This window comes from Salmo trutta, chromosome 36 (assembly GCF_901001165.1).
Source record: "Salmo trutta chromosome 36, fSalTru1.1, whole genome shotgun sequence".
Classification (NCBI taxonomy): domain Eukaryota; kingdom Metazoa; phylum Chordata; class Actinopteri; order Salmoniformes; family Salmonidae; genus Salmo; species Salmo trutta.
In genome coordinates, this window is record NC_042992.1 from 8,228,688 (window position 1) to 8,251,525 (window position 22,838).

Below are 22,838 nucleotides of genomic sequence, written 5' to 3' on the forward strand. Positions count from 1 at the left end.
CCTGTTTTCCTCAGTCTCTCTCCCTATGTCTCCAAACCCTGTTTTCCTCCGTCTCTCTCCCTATGTCTCCAAACGCTGTTTTCCTCCGTCTCTCTCTCTATGTCTCCAAACCCTGTTTTCCTCCATCTCTCTCCCTATGTCTCCAAACCCTGTTTTCCTCTGTCTCTCTCCCTATGTCTCCAAACCCTGTTTTCCTCCTTCTCTCTCTCCCTGTCTCCAAACCCTGTTTTCCTCCTTCTCTCTCCCTATGTCTCCAAACCCTGTTTTCCTCCGTCTCTCTCCCTATGTCTCCAAACCCTGTTTTCCTCCATCTCTCTCCCTATGTCTCCAAACGCTGTTTTCCTCCATCTCTCTCCCTATGTCTCCAAACGCTGTTTTCCTCCATCTCTCTCCCTATGTCTCCAAACGCTGTTTTCCTCCATCTCTCTCCCTATGTCTCCAAACGCTGTTTTCCTCCTTCTCTCTCCCTATGTCTCCAAACGCTGTTTTCCTCCTTCTCTCTCCCTATGTCTCCAAACGCTGTTTTCCTCCATCTCTCTCCCTATGTCTCCAAACGCTGTTTTCCTCCATCTCTCTCCCTATGTCTCCAAACGCTGTTTTCCTCCTTCTCTCTCCCTATGTCTCCAAACCCTGTTTTCCTCCATCTCTCTCCCTATGTCTCCAAACCCTGTTTTCCTCCGTCTCTCTCCCTATGTCTCCAAACCCTGTTTTCCTCCGTCTCTCTCCCTGTCTCCAAACCCTGTTTTCCTCCGTCTCTCTCCCTATGTCTCCAAACCCTGTTTTCCTCCGTCTCTCTCCCTGTCTCCAAACCCTGTTTTCCTCCTTCTCTCTCCCTATGTCTCCAAACCCTGTTTTCCTCCGTCTCTCTCCCTATGTCTCCAAACCCTGTTTTCCTCCTTCTCTCTCCCTATGTCTCCAAACCCTGTTTTCCTCAGTCTCTCTCCCTATGTCTCAAAATCTTGTTTTCCTCCTTCTCTCTCTCTCATTCTCCAAACACTCTCTTCTTTCTAATTGTATCAGGCAATAAATAACATTCTAAATCACCTGACATTTTTGTTATTGTTTTATCAGACGTAGGCCTATTTGCCTGTGCTTATGGCACACATCTCAATCCCCAGCACTAGAGCCTTCCTCACCCCGGCACCCCCACGTGCAGCGCAAGCAATACGCTAAGCCCCTCCCCTCTTCCTAGCCACGGCTGAAGTGCCCATTCCTCCAAGTGGCATTAAAGGAGTTTTGTCTGGAAGGAATACAGCTTCTGTCAACATCGGCATCTCATTGCAGGTTCAGGAGAATTTACGCAGCATGTTCGAATAATGAACATTAAGGTAAGGAAAAGGGTTAAGGTTGGGGTTGGCAAATAACAGATAAAACATCTACTTTTTTTTACGTCAATTTGACAAAAGCTGTAACCCATCTAGACATGACTGTTTTTAGGGCCTGACCGAATTCCCATCGGAAAACCGGCAAGGGATACTGGCAACGGAGGAAGTATCCCCCTCTCGTCTCCTGAACCTGTGTTGGGATCAGATTGGCCTTTGTGACATTAAGAGAAGTAGAGTGAATATTATTTAGCGTAAAAATCAAATAAAAATGTAAGGTAGTATGATTTATTTATTTGTTATTGTTATTATTATATATACATTTTTATCAAAACATACAGTATTTATTTTTTGGGGGGGTATTTTACTACCCCGTACAGTAGGTGGCAGCAATACACCTTATGGGTATTGTCTGCCAATAAACCTTGACGAAGAAGAAGAAAAATAACGTTTAAAGCATTGGAGGATCAGTGTACACATGCCTAAGGCCACTCGTGAAGCCGGAAGGTCGGCGGAAATGGAGTCCCTAGAGAAAGGAAAAACAAGATGGCTGTCAGGAGTAGTGCAGTGTTATCATAAGGAGACGTATACTTGGAAAACGGAGGAGGAATGGAGGGAAAAAGAGAGGGAGAGGAGGTCTAAGAGAGAGAGGGAAGAAGAGGGTGAGCTTGAGTCGGATAAAAACGGTAGAAAAAAGGGAGATGGTTTGTTAAAGAAGAATGGTAGAAAGTGTAAGCAGAGGGGGCTGAAGACAGGAGGAGAAATGGGAGTGAGGGTGACGTATCGGAGGTGGTAGGTGTGGGGAAGTTATCGGAGAACGAGCTATGCACCGAGGATCAGGATGAAGATGAGTCTGTGACAGTAGGAGTGAAGTTTATGTAAAAAGCGGACTCTTGCCTTTTGGCTGATCCATTTGTGGTTTCACGGTGGGCGAAAAAAAGAGTTGGGTAATGTGGAATTGGTGAGGGTAACCAGAAGTGGTCTAGTGAAAATTGTTTGTGTTTCTGTTGGTCAGAGGGAGAAGGCACTCAGAGTAAAATGAATGGGAGCAAGAAAAGTGAATTGTTTCATTTTCAAGAAAAGGGCACCAATGGAAGGACTGATAACTGGGGTAGCAGTAGATATAAAAGTTGACCAGCTGAGGGTAAAGATTCCCGGTGTATGTGATGCTCGTAGTTTGATGAAAAGCAGACAGGGTGGTGAGAGTGGGGAAACAGAAGAGTCATTGTCTGTTTTTTGGGGGTTTTGAAGTTGTCTTTGCCCGACAAAGTGAATTTAGGATATACAGTTGAAGTCGGAAGTTTACATACACTTCGGTTGGGGTCATTAAAACTCGTTTTTCAACCACTCCACAAATTTCTTGTTAACAAACTATAGTTTTGGCAGGTCGGTTAGGACAACTACTTTGTGCATGACACAAGTAATTTTTCCAACAATTGTTTACAAATAGATTATTTGACTTATAATTCACTGTATCACAATTCCAGTGGGTCAGAGGTTTAAATACACTAAGTTGACTGTGCATTTAAACAGCTTGGACAATTCCAGAAAATGATGTCATGGCTTTAGAAGCTTCTGATAGACTAATTGACATCATTTGAGTCAATTGGAAGTGTTCCTGTGGATGTATTATAAGACCTACATTCAAACTCAGTGCATCTTTGCTTGACATCATGGGAAAATCTAAAGAAATCAGCCAAGACCTCAGAAACAAAATTGTGTATCTCCACAAGTCTGGCTCATCCTTAGGAGCAATTTCCAAATGCCTGAAGGTACCACGTTCATCTGTACAAACAATAGTACGCAAGTATAAACACCATGGGACCACGCAGCCATCATAACGCTCAGGAAGGAGACGCATTCTGTCTCCTAGAGATGAAAGTACTTTGGTGCGAAAAGTGCAAATCAATCCCAGAACAACAGCAAAGGACCTTGTGAAGATGCTGGAGGAAACAGGTACAAAAGTATCTATATCCACAGTAAAACGAGTCCTATATCGACATAACCTGAAAGGCCGCTCAGCAAGGAAGAAGCCACTGCTCCCAAACCGCCATTAAAAAAAGCCAGACTACGGTTTGCAACTGCACATGGGGACAAAGATCGTAATTTTTGGAGAAATGTCCTCTGGTCTGATGAAACTGTTTGGCCATAATGACCATCGTTATGTTTGGAAGAAAAAGCGGGAGGCTTGCAAGCCTAAGAACACCATCCCAACCGTGAAGCATGGGGGTGGCAGCATCATGTTGTGGGGGTACTTTGCTGCAGGAGGGACTCGTGCACGTCACAAAATAGATGGCATCATGAGGCAGGAAAATTATGTGGATATATTGAAGCAACATCTCAAGACATCAGTCAGGAAGTTAAAGCTTGGTCGCAAATGGGTTTTCCAAATGGACAATGACCCCAAGCATACTTCCAAAGTTGTGGCAAAATGGCTTAAGGACAACAAAGTCAAGGTATTGGAGTGGCCATCACAAAGCCCTGGCCTTAATGCTATAGAATATTTTTTGGCAGAACAGAGAAAGTGTGTGCGAACAAGGAGGTCTACAAACCTGACTCAGTTACACCAGCTCTGTCAGGAGGAATGGGCCAAAATTCACCCAATTTATTGTGGGAAGCTTGTGGAAGGCTACCCGAAACGTTTGACCCAAGTTAAAAAATGTAATGGCAATGCTACCAAATACTAATTGAGTGTATGTAAACTTCTGACCCACTGGGAATGTGATGAAAGAAATAAAAGCTGAAATAAATCATTCTCTCAACTATTATTCTGACATTTCACCTTCTTAAAATAAAGTGGTGATCCTAACTGACTTAAGACAGGAACTATTTACTAGGATTAAATGTCAGGAATTGTGAAAAACTGAGTTTAAATGTATTTGGCTTAGGTGTATGTAAACTTCTGACTTCAACTGTATAAGTTATCCTGTACGAGCGTAGGTGCCGAATACATTACGTTGTTACAGGTGTCCAGCTTATGGGCATGTGGCAGCAGTGTGTAGGAGGGAGGTTCCTAGGTGTGAGAAATGTGCAGAAGGGCATGAGACAAAGGAATGTGTAGCATTGGGGAAAGTTGTAGAATGTGTTAATTGTACTGGTGATCATGGAGCTGGGGATCAGAAATGTCCCGTGCTAGAGAGGCAGGTTGAGGTTTTCAGGGTTAGAGTAGAGAAGAAGTTGTCATATGCTGAGGCAGTGAAGAAAGTAGAGGATGATGGGTTAAGGGGGTGGAGTGGTGAGAGTAGTAGAGATATACCAGTACAGAGGGATAGGACAAAAAGTGATATACGTTTCAGTAAGATTGGATTTTTTGACATTTATATTAATGGTTATCAACTGTACTGCAGGGATGGAATGTAAGTGGCAGAAAATAGAGGTTGTGGTGGCAGCTGCAGAGAGGTATTTGGGTGTGTGAGATTTGACTTCAGAAGAGTTACAGGACGTGTTAATTGAAATAAATACATTTACTTAGTGGAGTAGGGTGGTGTTAATTTTATTTTATATCATTTAGAAATTAGTGAGTGTAGTGTTAGATGGTAGGGTATTTATTTAGTACATTTTTATTTTTCAAGCAAAGTATAAGGGAGTTGTACTCCAGTCGAGTAGGTGGCGATAATGTAACCAATTGGATGCCAACCGCTGTTAAAACCCCTAGAAGAAGTACACACGCCTATATACAGGACGGGACGGAGAGCGCGACCAGCGGCAGGAGCGCATCGGGTTCTGTTTATATTTTATACCCCGTTTATCAGAACGGAAAATAGAACTATAGAGCCCGATTGGGCCTACAGATTTGTTTTAAACCAGCATTTTGATTGGAGTTCCGTTTGGCTCATGCGATTGAAGGGGTTCGAGGGCTCGTTCCTTTCCCCCCTCCAAGGTTCCAGAGAGGCGCGTGGAAAAGCCCTGTGCACAGATAGAAGGGGGGTCCTAGCGTATGTACGTAGCCTAAATGCATACATCCCTGGGTCTTCGACTGTGTGGTTTTAAAAACGGAAACGGTTTTGTTTATTTTGTCGCCAAACGGCAATGAGATCGCGTTGCTGGTGAGCCAGTGCTTTGATGAATAATTTACGGTCTTGTGGTCCGAAAGAGAGCGAACCACAGCCACAGCCGTTTGTAAACCTCTGACGACGTCGGAGAGGGCCCGGATGGTGGACTAGAGAGAGCCGACAAACCGGGTCTTGAAACGGGACGAAGTATTTTGACGTTTGTCGGTAAATTCATTAGGGGCGGTGAGAAGGGGTGATGGTGTGTCGTTGGAGGAGAGAAGGAGCTTTGGGCACCTTGCGGAGGATCCTATACAAACTCTGTTTTCGGTTTATTCTCAGACCCCGCCACATCTAAACCACAACAAACAAATCAAAACTAATATCAGTCAACTCTAAATGACTATTTTCGACATGCGCTCATTAAAATAGTCCATCCAAGAAATAATAGAGTAGGTGTATGTAAAGTTTACTATCATTGTAATGAATAGTGAGTAGTCGCTAGTTGTTCTAAAGATTCATCCAAGTGTAGTGATTTGAATCATTGTGAACTGAAATGAATATTGCACATTTGATTTTCTATAGGAGAATATTTAAAAATCATGCAATACAGAATTTTAAAAGGGCGTTTCTCTCGGCCTGTATCTGCATATCAGGCGTCCGTTGAGGGTTATGTTTTGGTGAGAACACATACAGGCCTATCCTATGTGGACCATTTTGACAAATGTTTACTTAAAAAAACAACTTATCTACCTCAAACCTCTGCCTGTTTTCCACAGAACACGACTGGAGAAACAAACGAATGTTTACTAAATGAATACCTCTAATACCACTAATACCTCATAAGTTCTTAGAAAGCGTAGCCTTGTTTAAAGCACCTCCGATGGCTTCATTCTCAGAGTCCGACCTGCAGACCTGTCCTCTCTGCAAGGAGCTCTGTGGCTCCTCCTCCGCTCCCATCTCTTGCAACTCCTCCACTTCCTCCTCCTCCTCTCACTCGTCCTCCTCCTCCTCCCGGCGCCTCCATGTCCTCCCCTGCCTGCACGCCTTCTGCAGGCAGTGTCTGGAGGGCAAGCGCAGTCATGGGGACCCTCTCAAACTCAGCTGCCCCACCTGCAACCAGAAGGTCTCCATCTCCGAGGCCGGAGTGGACTCTCTCCCTTCCTCCAACTTCCTCTTGAGTAACCTTCTGGACGTGGAGCAGCTCCAACTCGGCCAAAATAAGAACGGTCACCAGGGGGACAGCGGGTGCTCCATACCCAGATTCCACCGCGCCCATAGCGGGCTCCGCCCGAACCGTCTGGGAGGGCCCCAGTGCAGCTCCTGTGACGAGGGGAACCTGGCCAGCTTCCACTGTCTGGACTGCCAGGAGTACCTTTGTGATAACTGCGTCCGAGCCCATCAGAGGGTCCGCTTGACCAAGGACCACTTCATCGAGAGGCTGGCAGAGAGCCTGCAGCATGCAAGCCGAGGCAAGTCCAGCCCCATCGCAGGTGGAGGAAGGGGGGTAGGGTTGTCCCTGACCCAGCCCTTCCAGTCCAACTCCTCCCTGCTGCCTTTGTTCCAGGATAGGATGAGCTTCTGTCAGCACCATGACAACAAGGTAGGGACACGGGAATGAAATGATACACACACACACACACACACACACACACACACACTCAAATGACTATGAGGTCTGGTCCTGTTTGTCTCAGGAGGTATTGCCTTCACTCTCTGGATCCAGGGGGTTTCTGGTTGGAGCACCATGATGCTACACTGGCTGCAGCTATAGGTTCAAGCCTTACAGCTGCTCTTCATATGGCCATAGTTCTTCTACTGTATACTAGACACTGACCCTTTCACATTCACTCTGTGTGTACACACACACACACACACACAGAGCTATGTCGAAAACAAACACCAACATGAATTGTGTATAAACCCCCCATATCACAGCAACTTAAAAAAAACGGTCACTCATAGGTGTTGTTTACAAGATGGCTGCTGTTGGAAGTATTAACCTGTCACTCATAGGTGTTGTTTACAAGATGGCTGCTGTTGGAAGTATTAACCTGTCACTCAGGTGTTGTTTACAAGATGGCTGCTGTTGGAAGTATTAACCTGTCACTCATAGGTGTTGTTTACAAGATGGCTGCTGTTGGAAGTATTAACCTGTCACTCATAGGTGTTGTTTACAAGATGGCTGCTGTTGGAAGTATTAACCTGTCACTCATAGGTGTTGTTTACAAGATGGCTGCTGTTGGAAGTATTAACCTGTCACTCATAGGTGTTGTTTACAAGATGGCTGCTGTTGGAAGTATTAACCTGTCACTCATAGGTGTTGTTTACAAGATGGCTGCTGTTGGAAGTATTAACCTGTCACTCATAGGTGTTGTTTACAAGATGGCTGCTGTTGGAAGTATTAACCTGTCACTCATAGGTGTTGTTTACAAGATGGCTGCTGTTGGAAGTATTAACCTGTCACTCATAGGTGTTGTTTACAAGATGGCTGCTGTTGGAAGTATTAACCTGTCACTCATAGGTGTTGTTTACAAGATGGCTGCTGTTGGAAGTACTAACACAGACACATCCAGTAAGAGTTAACTTTTCCAGTAAGGGCTCTTTTTTTAGATTATAGAAACTCAGCAAAAAAAAGAAACGTCCTCTCACCTGTGTTTATTTTCAGCAAACTTAACATGTGTAAATATTTGTATGAACATGACAAGATTAAACAACTGAGACATAAACTGAACAAGTTCCACAGACTAACAGTGACTAACATGTTACGACAGAAATGGAATAATGTGTCCCTGAACAAAGTAAGTCAATATCTGATGTGGCCACCAGCTGCATTAAGTACTGAAGTGCATCTCCTCCTCATGGACTGCACCAGATTTGCCAGTTCTTGCTGTGAGATGTTACCCCACTCTTCCACCAAGGCACTTGCAAGTTCCTGGACATTTCTGGGGGGAATGGCCCTAGCCCTCACCCTCCGATCCAACAGGTCCCAGACGTGCTCAATTGGATTGGGGTCCAGGCTCTTCGCTGGCCATGGCAGAACACTGACATTCCTGTCTTGCAGGAAATCACGCACAGATCGAGCAGTATGGCTGGTGGCATTGTCATGCTGGAGGGTCATGTCAGGATGAGCCTTCAGGAAGGGTACCATATGAGGGAGGAGGATGTTTTCCCTGTAACCCACAGCATTGAGATCGCCTGCAATGACAACAAGCTCAGTCTGATGCTGTGACACGCCACCCCAGACCATGACGGACCCTCCACTTCGATCCCGATCCAGAGTACAGGCCTCGGTGTAACGCTCATTCCTTTGACGATAAACGCAAATCCGACCATCACCCCTGGTGAGACAAAACCGCGACTCGTCAGTGAAGAGCACTTTCTGCCAGTCCTGTCTGGTCCAGCGACGGTGGGTTTGTGCCCATAGGCGATGTTGTTGCCGGTGATGTCTAGGCAGGACCTGCCTTACAACAGGCCTACACGCCCTCAGTCCAGCCTCTCTCAGCCTATTCTGGACAGACTGATCACTGATGGAGGGATTGTGCGTTCCTGGTGTAACTCGGGCAGTTGTTGCCATCCTGTACCTGTCCTGCAGGTGTGATGTTCGGCTGTACCGATCCTGTGCAGGTGTTGTTACACAGCTCTGCCACTGCGAGGACGATCAGCTGTCCATCCTGTCTCCCTGTAGCGCTGTCTTAGGGGTCTCATAGTACGGACATTGCAATTTATTGCCCTGGCCACATCTGCAGTCCTCATGACTCCTTGTAGCATGCATAAGGCACGTTGAGCAGGGACCCTGGGCATCTTTCATATCTCAATCTTTGCGAGAGGGAGGAAATCTGATTTCATTGGTCCTCAACTCATGCCTCAGACACTTCAGGATAGATGGAGTTGGTCCTGAGTTAGCCTACCCTGGAGCAGGTTCCTTTTCAAGGATTTGTCGTCATACCTGGCTAAACGGTGAGCTCCTTTTGTGGTACCGGTTATCCTGAGTTGAACTCGGCAAGGCAACTATGGTCAACTCTAACTCCTCAAACCTGGCGCGTAGTATAGGGCTCTGGCGCGCAGCATAGGGCTGTGGCGCGCAGCAGCGTAGGGCTGTGGCGCGCAGCAGCGTAGGGCTGTGGCGCGCAGCAGCGTAGGGCTGTGGCGCGCAGCAGCGTAGGGCTGTGGCGCGCAGCAGCGTAGGGCTGTGGCGCGCAGCAGCGTAGGGCTGTGGCGCGCAACATAGGGCTCCTGCCTCACCCCTCTCACCCTGCAGGGGTTGGGGGGGCGGTGTCGAGGCAGGGGTTGGGTGGGGGGGTGGTGTCGGTTGGGTTGGAGGGGCGGTGTCGAGGCAGAGGTTGCATGGGGGGCGGAGTCGAGGCAGAGGTTGGGGGGCGGAGTTGAGGCAGAGGTTGCATTGGGGGTGCAGTGTAGTGTAGAGTGTTGGTTGGTATTCAAGCAGGGTTGGTGGGTCTATAAAACGAGGAATGCAAGTTGTTTGGAAATGGTAGTGTGTGTTAGAGACACACACACACACACACACACACACACACACACACACACACACACACACACACACACACACACACACGTGTAGCCTATTCCCCTCTTGGAACTATTGGATTGGGGGTGGGGATGTTGGGGGGTGGGAATGCTGTGTGTCCAGAATCCATTGTGGACATTGTATCCAGTTTTACACCCGTTTCCACAACACACAAGTCGCTCTCATTGTTGCCCTTTGTCACACACATCCTCCAACCTTTGTCCATGTAAAAGGAGAGAGCCAAGAGACCCATTCCCTTGTCTACTGGTTGAACAAAATCTTCTGCTCGTGGTTGTTAGGCTAAAACCAGTCGTGAAAACACACACGCAGGGAAATTGAGAGGGGGAAGGGGTTTGCCTCTTAATCAACAATAACTGGTGTGCTCACTCGAGCACAGTGGAAGTGTCGACCCATTGGTCACCCGTCTTGGAATACCTGATGGTTAAATGCCGACGCCTTCTACCTCCCGAGGGTATTCCACCTTGGGACAAGAAAAATAACAAGCTGGCACTTAACGAACTGTACGAGGCTGTAAACAAGCAGGAAAAACATCCTACACCACTGTTATTCTACCCACAAGCAAGCATTACAAGGCCCTGTCTCGTCCCCCTTTCGGCAAATCAGATCATGACTCCGTACTTTAGCTTCCTGTTTACAAGCAGAAGCTCAAACGGGAAGTACCCGTGACTCGCTCCATTGAGAAATGGTCACCAGAATCAGAGATTATGCTACAGGACTGCTTTTGCTAGCACTGATTGGAATATGTTTCGCGACTCCGCCGACAACATCGACCAGCTAACCACCTCCGTCACCGGCTTCATTAGGAAATGCATCGTGACGTTGTCCCCACGGTGACGGTTCACTGCTTCCCCGATTTAAAAAATAAAAAAATAAATAAATAAATATCCCTGGATCAACACTGAGGTTGGAGCTAAACTAAAGGACAGGGTTACCACACAGGGCGATCAGACAACCATGATGCTACGGCTGAGGACAGGAACAAGTACAAGAAGGCCCATTATGACCTCCGCAGAGTCATCAAATGAGTGAAAGGACCATATAGGAATGAGGTGGGAATCCTATTACACAGGCTCCAACGCCCGCCCAGTGGGGGCTACAGTCCATTCTGGATTTCAAAGGAAGACCCAGCCGTAATCTGCCCAACGATGCCTCTCTACCACACAAACACAATGCATTTTATGCACGGTTCGACAATAAAAACATCGTTCCGGGTGTGAGGGCAGGCAGTGGCCGAACTCCTTGCCATCCAGGACCTCTGTCAGGTGATGTGACACGAAGGACCAGAAAATCGTAAGACTCCAACCACCCAACCCATAGACTGTTCTCTCTGCTTCCGCGCGGTACCGGTGCGTCAAGTCTGACACCAGCAAGTTCCGGAATAGCTTTTATCCCTAAGCCATAGCTATTTAGCTAACCAAATAGAAAACAAAATGGCTACAAGGATATGCACATTCACAGGACCCTACACACACACACACACTGACCACACACACACACACACACTGACCACACACCCACTCACATACCATCCTCACATAAGCAGCTGCTATTCTGTTTATCATATATCCTGATGCCTAGTCACCTTACCCCTATACATATCTACCTCTATCACTCCTGTATCCCTGCACATTGTAAATATGGTACTGGAACTGAGCCTGTATATAGCTTGCTTACTTTCTCATGTTCTCCTTATTTTTTATTTCTCATGTGTTTTCGTTCCACCTTGTTATTTCTAGTATTACATTGTTATTGATTACTGCATTGTTGGGTTTAGAGCTGCAAGAAAGGAATTTCAGTGTACTTGTGTTGGTAGTACCCAGCAGAATTGTAGTGTAGCAGCTGTATCTGGCCTCCCACAGAGTCTCTTCCTGTGTCGCGCTGAAATGATTCCCCAAAGGAACGACTGGCTTTAGGTTCATACAGCCGTAACATGGACCTTTTCTCATTTGAGGAAAAAAATCTGTCCTCCATTCTTGCACCGCCGTCCCCTCTCCTCCGTGAGCAGGAAACTGATGAGTTGTTGAGATGTCAGTTCGTTAGTAGGCGACCTTGGAAGTTTTACCAAGGATAGGTTGAATACATAGTCATTATATATAAATATATATATATATATATATATATATATATATATATATATATATATATATATATATATATATATATATATATATATATAAATAATAAGTCCTTCATGGAAGAGTTTTGAAATCTGTCACACCCCCTTTGAATCAGCTTTTGTTTTGTCAGCGGAGAAAAGCATTCACACGTTTAAGGTACGATACGCTACTTAACGTTTTATCTAGAAAATGTCTTGCACAACTAACAATTTTTATTTATTTTTTATAGCTTTACATATTTATTTTGGGATCTACCCCTGTAAACGTCATTTGCCTGATGAGTCTCAGTTCATACGAGCACATTTTCGTCCAAGTTCCCTCTCCTCGATTACCTTCTGATCTTTGTCAAAAGGAGGCGAGAGAGGATGCAGGAGTTGAGCCAATCCAATTGAGAAAAGGCCCTGATCAGAGAGACATCGCAAAGGAGAGCCTTATCTGACACACACAGACAGTCAGTTTGTGAGGCCTTAGGAGGAAACTTGACCCAGGGCTGAGACCGATACAACAGCAAAGGAATTCTCGTAACTGAATTTGGACCTCCTCAAGTTTCTCCCTGTACACACACACATACGCACGCGCACACACACGCGCGCACACACACACACACACACATCTGGGATTCCCTAGCTCTCTGCAGCTCTGTGTTTCTCATCAGCAGTATGTTGAAGACAGTAGTTATGAAGGTGATGGAGTAGCTGTTGACTGTCCATACACCTCATGGAATATACCTTTGTCTGGTCTGGGTTTTACACACACACACACACACACACACACACACACACACACACAGACACAGACACAGACACAGACACAGACACACACACACACACACACACTTTTGAGTTTCTTTTTCTTCCTGCATCTCCCATCTGTGGGCACTTATCCTACGAAGATTTGTGTGTGTTTGTGTTTCTGAGCGGCCAGCAGAGTTTGATTATGTGAAGTCTTGACTTCTAGGGTATTAATTCACAACATGTGCCTCAAAATTTGGAGGACTTCCCCAATGTTTCCTCAGTGTCTCCCTCATGGTGTGTCAGGGCAGCTTTGATGTTGATCTGTCTGCTGTATTGACTTAATGGATAGAGAGACACATTTATGGAGTCTGACCGATTTTATAACAGTTCACCAATTGTATTATCGGTAATGGACAAACTCAACCGGTTGATATTCAATAAATATAATGGAAAAAACGGAATCTCATGCTGATCAGAACACTTGCTGCCATTTTCATATCATTATTGTCACAATGTATGAAATCAACATTTGAAGCATAGTTATTGGACAATTGCTGTTTTGGATGGACATCTAGGAGGATTCAGGAATAATGACACTTTCATTATACATTAGTTTTGTCCCCCAAGAAATGGGTATCGGGGGCCCCCCAAAAAAACATATTGTTCGGGCTCTAGACATTGGTTATGTTTCCCGCAGTCGCATCTAACCGCCCGCAGTCGCCTCTGACCGCCCGCTGTCGCCTCTGACCTGTCGCATCTAACCGCCCGCAGTCGCCTCTGACCGCCCGCTGTCGCCTCTGACCTGTCGCATCTAACCGCCCGCAGTCGCCTCTGACCGCCCGCTGTCGCCTCTGACCTGTCGCATCTAACCACCCGCTGTCGCCTCTGACCGCCCGCTGTCGCCTCTGACCTGTCGCCTCTGACCTGTCGCCTCTGACCTGTCGCCTCTGTTCGCCCGCTGTCGCCTCTGACCTGCCGCCTCTGACCGCCCGCTGTCGCCTCTGACCTGTCGCCTCTGACCGCCCGCTGTCGCCTCTGACCTGTCGCCTCTGACCGCCCGCTGTCGCCTCTGACCGCCCGCTGTCGCCTCTGACCGCCCACTGTCGCCTCTGACCGCCCGCTGTCGCCTCTGACCGCCCGCTGTCGCCTCTGACCTGTCGCATCTAACCGCCCGCTGTCGCCTCTGACCTGTCGCCTCTGACCTGTCGCCTCTGACCTGTCGCCTCTGTTCGCCCGCTGTCGCCTCTGACCGCCCGCTGTCGCCTCTGACCTGTCGCCTCTGACCTGTCGCCTCTGACCGCCCGCTGTTGCCTCTGACCGCCCGCTGTCGCCTCTGACCGCCCGCTGTCGCCTCTGACCTGTCGCCTCTGACCTGTCGCCTCTGTTCGCCCGCTGTCGCCTCTGACCGCCCGCTGTCGCCTCTGACCTGTCGCCTCTGACCGCCCGCTGTCGCCTCTGACCGCCCGCTGTCGCCTCTGACCGCCCGCTGTCGCCTCTGACCTGTCGCCTCTGACCGCAAGCAGTCGCCTCTGACCGCCCGCTGTCGCCTCTGACCTGTCGCCTCTGACCGCCCGCTGTCGCCTCTGACCGCCCGCTGTCGCCTCTGACCGCCCGCTGTCGCCTCTGACCGCCCGCTGTCGCCTCTGACCTGTCGCCTCTGACCGCAAGCAGTCGCCTCTGACCGCCCGCTGTCGCCTCTGACCTGTCGCCTCTGACCGCCCGCTGTCGCCTCTGACCGCCCGCTGTCGCCTCTGACCGCCCGCTGTCGCCTCTGACCTGTCGCCTCTGACCGCAAGCAGTCGCCTTTCTGCCAAAGAACGCTCCTTTCTCCTTAGTCTTCTCTCCTTTTTTGTCATCCTTTAATCTCATCAGGTTTACAAATATTTGTGAGTAGTTCTGTTGATGTCGCACTCTGTCATTAATATTCTGGTTAATTATAACAATTTTCCGTGTGTGTGTGTGTGTGTGTGTGTGTGTGTGTGTACTCTATGATACTCTTCACACACCCAAGGCATGCACTCATGTGAAAGTGTCAGCGTCCCTGTGTAAGCTGGACACTTCCCTGTGTAAGCTGGACACTTCCCTGTGTAAGCTGGACACTTCCCTGTGTAAGCTGGACACTTCCCTGTGTAAGCTGGACACTTCCCTGTGTAAGCTGGACACTTCCATGTACGGGTCACTCTCTTTAGGTTGACATACTGGTGTGTGTCAGGTCTCATGGCATCCCTGTGATGGAGGATAGTTGCCTGACCCTCGAATTTAGACACACACACACACACACACACACACACACACACACACACACACACACACACACACACAGCATGCATGTCAGATGAGCAAAACAAAATACCTACCAGCTGCTTCACTACTCCCTTTTTCACACACCCCTCTTTCCTTCCCTGCTTTCTTCTCTTATCTCCATTGATCTTTTTCTCCTCCCCTCCCTCTTTCTCACTCCCTTTATCTCTCCCTCTTTCTTTCTCCCCATTTCTCCTGTCTTTGTCTTGTTCTCCTGTCTTTGTCTTTTTCTCCTGTCTTGTTTTCTTGTCTTGTTCGCCTTTTTTTCCCTCTTTCCTCGTCCTCATATTTCTCTTATTTTCCTCGTCCTCTCGTCCACCTCTTGTTTTTCACTCCACCCCTCCGTCACCTGCTGCCTGGCTGAAGAGGCCAGCTCACTGTTGTTGTAACCAGCCAATCATATTGCTCACTGCCAGCCGCCGCCCCTGGACCAGTTTACATCAGCGTTTGTGTGTGGCAGCAAGCCAACGGGAGTTCCCTAATGGGATTGAGAGCAGGAGTGTTGGAAAGGGAGGAATTGTAACAGGGCTGAATTGTCAGGATTGGAATGGGGGAAGGCTCTCTTTCTCTCCTTCTCCCCCTCTCCCATATATTATTCTCTCTAATCAGGAAAGCCCAGATAAGACCTTGATAAGGGCCGAGCAGGAAGCTATGCATCTGTGCGTGACAGTCCCATCAGGGTGTGGATCACAGAGCGTGCATCAGTGATCCCTTCTCCTCTGGCACCTGCTTCTAAAGCTGTTTAGAATGGTACTAGCCCCATTCCACTAGAGCCACATAGTCAGACTCCCTCTCTATTCCCTCATCTTTCCCTCTTCTCCTCCCTCTCTATTCCCTCATCTTTCCCTCCTTCTCCTCTCCTCCCTCTCTATACCCTCATCTTTCCCTCCTCCTCCTCTCCTCCCTCTCTATACCCTCATCTTTCCCTCCTCTGCTCCCTCTCTATACCCTCATCTTTCCCTCCTCCTCCTCTCCTCCCTCTCTATACCCTCATCTTTCCCTCCTCTCCTCCCTCTCTATTCCCTCATCTTTCCCTCCTCCTCCTCTCCTCCCTCTATACCTTCGTCCCTCCCCTCCTCCTCTCCTCCCTCTCTATTCCCTCATCTTCCCCTCCTCTCCTCCCTCTCTATTCCCTCATCTTTCCCTCCTCTCCTCCCTCTCTATTCCCTCATCTTTCCCTCCTCTCCTCCCTCTCTATACCCTCATCTTTCCTCCTCCTCCTCTCCTCCCTCTCTATACCCTCATCTTTCCCTCCTCCTCCTCTCCTCCCTCTCTATTCCCTCATCTTTCCCTCCTCTCCTCCCTCTCTATTCCCTCATCTTTCCCTCCTCCTCTCCTCCCTCTCTATACCCTCATCTTTCCCTCCTCCTCCTCTCCTCCCTCTCTATACCCTCATCTTTCCCTCCTCCTCCTCTCCTCCCTCTCTATTCCCTCATCTTTCCCTCCTCCTCTCCTCCCTCTCTATTCCCTCATCTTTCCCTCCTTCTCCTCTCCTCCCTCTCTATTCCCTCATCTTTCCCTTCTCCTCTCCTCCCTCTCTATACCCTCATCTTTCCCTCCTCCTCTCCTCCCTCTCTATTCCCTCATCTTTCCCTCCTCCTCCTCTCCTCCCTCTCTATACCCTCATCTTTCCCTCCTCTCCTCCCTCTCTATTCCCTCATCTTTCCCTCCTCTCCTCTCCTCCCTCTCTATACCCTCATCTTTCCCTCCTTCTCCTCTCCTCCCTCTCTATACCCTCATCTTTCCCTCCTCTCCTCCCTCTCTATACCCTCATCTTTCCCTCCTCTTCTCCTCCCTCTCTATACCCTCATCTTTCCCTCCTCCTCCTCTCCTCCCTCTCTATACCCTCATCTTTCCCTCCTCTCCTCCCTCTCTATACCCTCATCTTTCCCTCCTCTCCTCCCTCTCTATACCCTCATCTTTCCCTCCTCCTCTCCTCCCTCTCTATACCCTCATCTTTCCCTCCTCCTCCTCTCCTCCCTCTCTATACCCTCATCTTTCCCTCCTCCTCCTCTCCTCCCTCTCTATTCCCTCATCTTTCCCTCCTCCTCCTCTCCTCCCTCTCTATTCCCTCATCTTTCCCTCCTCTCCTCCCTCTCTATTCCCTCATCTTTCCCTCCTCCTCCTCTCCTCCCTCTCTATTCCCTCATCTTTCCCTCCTCTCCTCCCTCTCTATTCCCTCATCTTTCCCTCCTCTCCTCCCTCTCTATACCCTCATCTTTCCCTCCTCTCCTCCCTCTCTATACCCTCATCTTTCCTCCTCCTCCTCTCTATTCCCTCATCTTTCCTCCTCTCCTCCCTCTCTATACCCTCATCTTTCCCTCCCTCTCCTCCCCTCTATACCCTCATCTTTCCCTCCTCTCCTCCCTCTCTATACCCTCATCTTTCCCTCCTCTCCTCCCTCTCTATACCCTCATCTTTCCCTCCTCTCCTCCCTCTCTATTCCCTCATCTTTCCCTCCTCCTCTCCCTCCCTCTCTATACCCTCATCTTTCCCTCCTCTCCTCCCTCTCTATTCCCTCATCTTTCCCTCCTCTCCTCCTCTCTATCCCTCTCTTTCCCCCTCCCTCTCCTCCTCTCTATTCCCTCATCTTTCCCTCCTCTCCTCCCTCTCTATTCCCTCATCTTTCCCTCCTCCAATCCTCCTCTCTATTCCTCATCTTTCCCTCCTCCTCCTCTCCTCCCTCTCTATTCCCTCATCTTTCCCTCTCTCCCCCTCTCTATATACCCTCATCTTTCCCTCCGTCTCCTCTCTATTCCCTCATCTTTCCCTCCTCTCCTCCCTCTCTATTCCCTCATCTTTCCCTCCTCTCCTCCCTCTCTATTCCCTCATCTTTCCCTCCTCTCCTCCCTCTCTATACCCTCATCTTTCCCTCCTCTCCTCCCTCTCTATACCCTCATCTTTCCCTCCTCTCCTCCCTCTCTATACCCTCATCTTTCCCTCCTCTCCTCCCTCTCTATTCCCTCATCTTTCCCTCCTCTCCTCCCTCTCTATTCCCTCATCTTTCCCTCCTCCTCTCCTCCCTCTCTATTCCCTCATCTTTCCTTCCTCCTCCTCCTCTCCTCCCTCTCTATTCCCATCATCTTCCTCCTCTTCCTCTCCTCCCTCTCTATTCCCTCATCTTTCCCTCCTCTCCTCCCTCTCTATTCCCTCATCTTTCCCTCCTCTCCTCCCTCTCTATTCCCTCAGCTTTCCCTCCTCTCCTCCCTCTCTATTCCCTCATCTTTCCCTCCTCTCCTCCCTCTCTATTCCCTCAATCTTTTCTTCCCTCCTCTCCTCCCTCTCTATTCCCTCATCTTTCCCTCCTCCTCCTCTCCTCCCTCTCTATTCCCTCATCTTTCCCTCCTCTCCTCCCTCTCTATACCCTCATCTTTTCCCTCCTCTCCTCCCTCTCTATTCCCTCATCTTTCCCTCCTCTCCTCCCTCTCTATACCCTCATCTTTCCCTCCTCTCCTCCCTCTCTATACCCTCATCTTTCCCCCCCTCTCCTCCCTCTCTATCCCCTCATCTTTCCCCCCTCTCCTCCCTCTCTATTCCCTCATCTTTCCCTCCTCTCCTCCCTCTCTATTCCCTCATCTTTCCCTCCTCCTCTCCTCCCTCCTATACCCTCATCTTTCCCTCCTCCCTCTCCTCCCTCTCTATTCCCTCATCTTTCCCTCCTCCTCTCCTCCCTCTCTATTCCCTCATCTTTCCCTCCTCTCCTCCCTCTCTATTCCCTCATCTTTCCCTCCTCCTCTCCTCCCTCTCTATTCCCTCATCTTTCCCTCCTCCTCCTCTCCTCCCTCTCTATTCCCTCATCTTTCCCTCCTCCTCCTCTCCTCCCTCTCTATTCCCCTCCTCCTCTCCTCCCTCTCTATACCCTCATCTTTCCCTCTCCTCCTCTCCCTCCCTCTCTATTCCCTCATCTTTCCCTCCTCTCCTCCCTCTCTATTCCCTCATCTTTCCCTCCTCTCCTCCCTCTCTATTCCCTCATCTTTCCCTCCTCTCCTCCCTCTCTATTCCCTCATCTTTCCCTCTCTCCTCCCTCTCTATCCCTCATCTTTCCCTCCTCCTCTCCTCCCTCTCTATTCCCTCATCTTTCCCTCCTCCTCCTCTCCTCCCTCTCTATTCCCTCATCTTTCCCTCCTCCTCTCCTCCCTCTCTATACCCTCATCTTTCCCTCCTCTCCTCCCTCTCTATTCCCTCATCTTTCCCTCCTCTCCTCCCTCTCTATACCCTCATCTTTCCCTCCTCTCCTCCCTCTCTATACCCTCATCTTTCCCTCCTCTCCTCCCTCTCTATACCCTCATCTTTCCACCCTCTCCTCCCTCTCTATTCCCTCATCTTTCCCTCCTCTCCTCCCTCTCTATTCCCTCATCTTTCCCTCCTCCTCCTCCTCCCTCTCTATACCCTCATCTTTCCCTCCTCCTCTCCTCCCTCTCTATTCCCTCATCTTTCCCTCCTCTCCTCCCTCTCTATTCCCTCATCTTTCCCTCCTCTCCTCCCTCTCTATTCCCTCATCTTTCCCTCCTCCTCTCCTCCCTCTCTATTCCCTCATCTTTCCCTCCTCCTCCTCTCCTCCCTCTCTATTCCCTCATCTTTCCCTCCTCCTCCTCTCCTCCCTCTCTATTCCCTCATCTTTCCTCCTCTCCTCTCCTCCCTCTCTTACCCTCATCTTTCCCTCCTCTCCTCCCTCTCTATACCCTCATCTTTCCTCCTCTCCTCCCTCTCTATTCCCTCATCTTTCCCTCCTCCTCTCCTCCCTCTCTATTCCCTCATCTTTCCCTCCTCTCCTCCCTCTCTATTCCCTCATCTTTCCCTCCTCTCTTCCCTCTCTATACCCTCATCTTTCCCTCCTCTCCTCCCTCTCTATACCCTCATCTTTCCCTCCTCTCCTCCCCTCTATACCCTCATCTTTCCCTCCTCTCCTCCCTCTCTATACCCTCATCTTTCCCTCCTCCTCTCCTCCCTCTCTATACCCTCATCTTTCCCTCCTCTCCTCCCTCTCTATTCCCTCATCTTCCTCCCTCCTCTCCTCCCTCTCTATTCCCTCATCTTTCCCTCCTCTCCTCCCTCTCTATTTCCCTCATCTTTCCCTCCTCTCCTCCCTCTCTAGTCCCCATCTTTCCTCCTCCTCTCCTCCCTCTCTATTCCCTCATCTTTCCCTCCTCCTCCTCTCCTCCCTCTCTATTCCCTCATCTTTCCCTCCTCTCCTCCCTCTCTATACCCTCATCTTTCCCTCCTCTCCTCCCTCTCTATACCCTCATCTTTCCCTCCTCTCCTCCCTCTCTATACCCTCATCTTTTCCCTCCTCTCCTCCCTCTCTATTCCCTCATCTTTCCCTCCTCTCCTCCCTCTCTATTCCCTCATCTTCCCTCCTCTCTTCCCTCTCTATACCCTCATCTTCCCCTCCTCTCCTCCCTCTCTATACCCTCATCTTTCCCTCCTCTCCTCCCTCTCTATACCCTCATCTTTCCCTCCTCCTCCTCTCCCTCTCTATCCCCTCATCTTTCCCTCCTCTCCTCCCTCTCTATTCCCTCATCTTTCCCTCCTCCTCTCCTCCCTCTCTATACCCTCATCTTTCCCTCCTCTCCTCCCTCTCTATTCCCTCATCTTCCCTCCTCTCCTCCCTCTCTATGTCCCTCATCTCTCCCTCCTCCCTCTTCTCCTCCCTCTCTATAAACCCTCATCTTTCCTCCTCTCCTCCCTCTCTATTACCCTCATCTTCCCTCCTCGTCCTCCCTCTCTATTCCCTCATCTTTCCCTCCTCTCCTCCCTCTCTATTCCTCATCTTTCCCTCCTCTCCTCCCTCTCTATTCCCTCATCTTTCCCTCCTCTCCTCCCTCTCTATTCCCTCATCTTTCCCTCCTCTCCTCCCTCTCTATTCCCTCATCTTTCCCTCCTCTCCTCCCTCTCTATTCCCTCATCTTTCCCTCCTCTCCCTCCTCTCTATACCCTCATCTTTCCCTCCTCTCCTCCTCTCTAATACCCTCATCTTTCCAGCTTCCTCTCTCCTCTCTATACCCTCATCTTTCCCTCCTCTCCTCCTCTCTATACCCTCATCTTTCCCTCCTCTCCTCCCTCTCTATACCCTCATCTTTCCCTCCTCCCTCTCCTCCCTCTCTATTCCCTCATCTTTCCCTCCTCTCCTCCCTCTCTATTCCCTCATCTTTCCCTCCTCTCCTCCCTCTCTATTCCCTCATCTTTCCCTCCTCCTCTCCTCCTCTCTATACCCTCATCTTCCCTCCTCCCTCTCCTCCCTCTCTATTCCCTCCATCTTTCCCCTCCTCTCCTCCCTCTCTATTCCCTCATCTTTCCCTCCTCTCCCTCCCTCTCTATTCCCTCATCTTTCCCTCCTCCTCTCCTCCCTCTCTATTCCCTCATCTTTCCCCCTCCTCCTCCTCCTCCCTCTCTATTCCCTCATCTTTCCCTCCTCCTCTCCTCTCCTCCCTCTCTATTCCCTCATCTTTCCCTCCTCATCCTCCCTCTCTATACCCTCATCTTTCCCTCCTCTCCTCCCTCTCTATACCCTCATCTTCCCTCCTCTCCTCCCTCTCTATTCCCTCATCTTTCCCTCCTCTCCTCCCTCTCTATTCCCTCATCTTTCCTCCTCTCCTCCCTCTCTATTCCCTCATCTTTCCCTCCTCTCTTCCCTCTCTATATACCCTCTCTTTCCCTCCTCTCCTCCCTCTCTATACCCTCATCTTCCCTCCTCTCCTCCCTCTCTATACACCTCATCTTTCCCTCCTCTCCTCCCTCTCTATACCCTCATCTTTCCCTCCTCTCCTCCCTCTCTATACCCTCATCTTTCCCTCCTCTCCTCCCTCTCTATACCCTCATCTTTCCCTCCTCTCCTCCCTCTCTATTCCCTCATCTTTCCCTCCTCTCCTCCCTCTCTATTCCCCTCATCTTTCCCTCCTCCTCTCCTCCTCTCTATACCCTCATCTTTCCTCCTCCTCTCCTCCCTCTCTATTCCCTCATCTTTCCCTCCTCTCCTCCCTCTCTATTCCCTCATCTTTCCCTCCTCCTCTTCTCCTCCCTCTCTATACCCTCATCTTTCCCTCCTCTCCTCCCTCTCTATACCCTCATCTTTCCTCCTCTCCTCCCTCTCTATTCCCTCATCTTTCCCTCCTCTCCTCCTCTCTATTCCCTCATCTTTCCCTCCTCTCCTCCCTCTCTATTCCCTCATCTTTCCCTCCTCTCCTCCCTCTCTATTCCCTCATCTTTCCCTCCTCTCCTCCCCTCTCTATTCCCTCATCTTTCCCTCCTCTCCTCCCTCTCTATTCCCTCATCTTTCCCTCCTCTCCTCCTCTCTATACCCTCATCTTTCCCTCCTCTCCTCCTCTCTATACCCTCATCTTTCCCTCCTCCTCCTCCTCTCTATTCCCTCATCTTTCCTCCTCTCCTCCTCTCTATACCCTCATCTTTCCCTCCTCTCCTCCCTCTCTATACCCTCATCTTTCCCTCCTCTCCTCCCTCTCTATTCCCTCATCTTTCCCTCCTCTCCTCCCTCTCTATTCCCTCATCTTTCCCTCCTCCTCTCCTCCCTCTCTATACCCTCATCTTTCCCTCCTCTCCTCCCTCTCTATTCCCTCATCTTTCCCTCCTCTCCTCCCTCTCTATTCCCTCATCTTTCCCTCCTCTCCTCCCTCTCTATTCCCTCATCTTTCCCTCCTCTCCTCCCTCTCTATTCCCTCATCTTCCCTCCTCTCCTCCCTCTCTATTCCCTCATCTTTCCCTCCTCCTCTCCTCCTCTCTATTCCCTATCTTTCCCTCCTCTCCTCCCTCTCTATTCCCTCATCTTTCCCCCTCCTCTCCTCCCTCTCTATACCCTCATCTTTCCCTCC

The 22,838-nt window shown here is 49.5% G+C and overlaps 1 protein-coding gene across 1 annotated transcript in view; it reads left to right on the forward strand.

Annotated features, from left to right (window-relative positions):
• The first annotated feature begins 5,022 nt into the window (after positions 1–5,022).
• Positions 5,023–22,838, forward strand: part of LOC115175332 (E3 ubiquitin-protein ligase TRIM71) — a 42,820-nt gene continuing 25,004 nt past the window's right edge. The window contains exon 1 of the mRNA XM_029734513.1: positions 5,023–6,914. Within this exon, the coding sequence (XP_029590373.1) occupies positions 6,195–6,914 (720 nt within the window). The 5' untranslated portion in view covers positions 5,023–6,194. The remainder of the gene's footprint in view (positions 6,915–22,838) is intronic.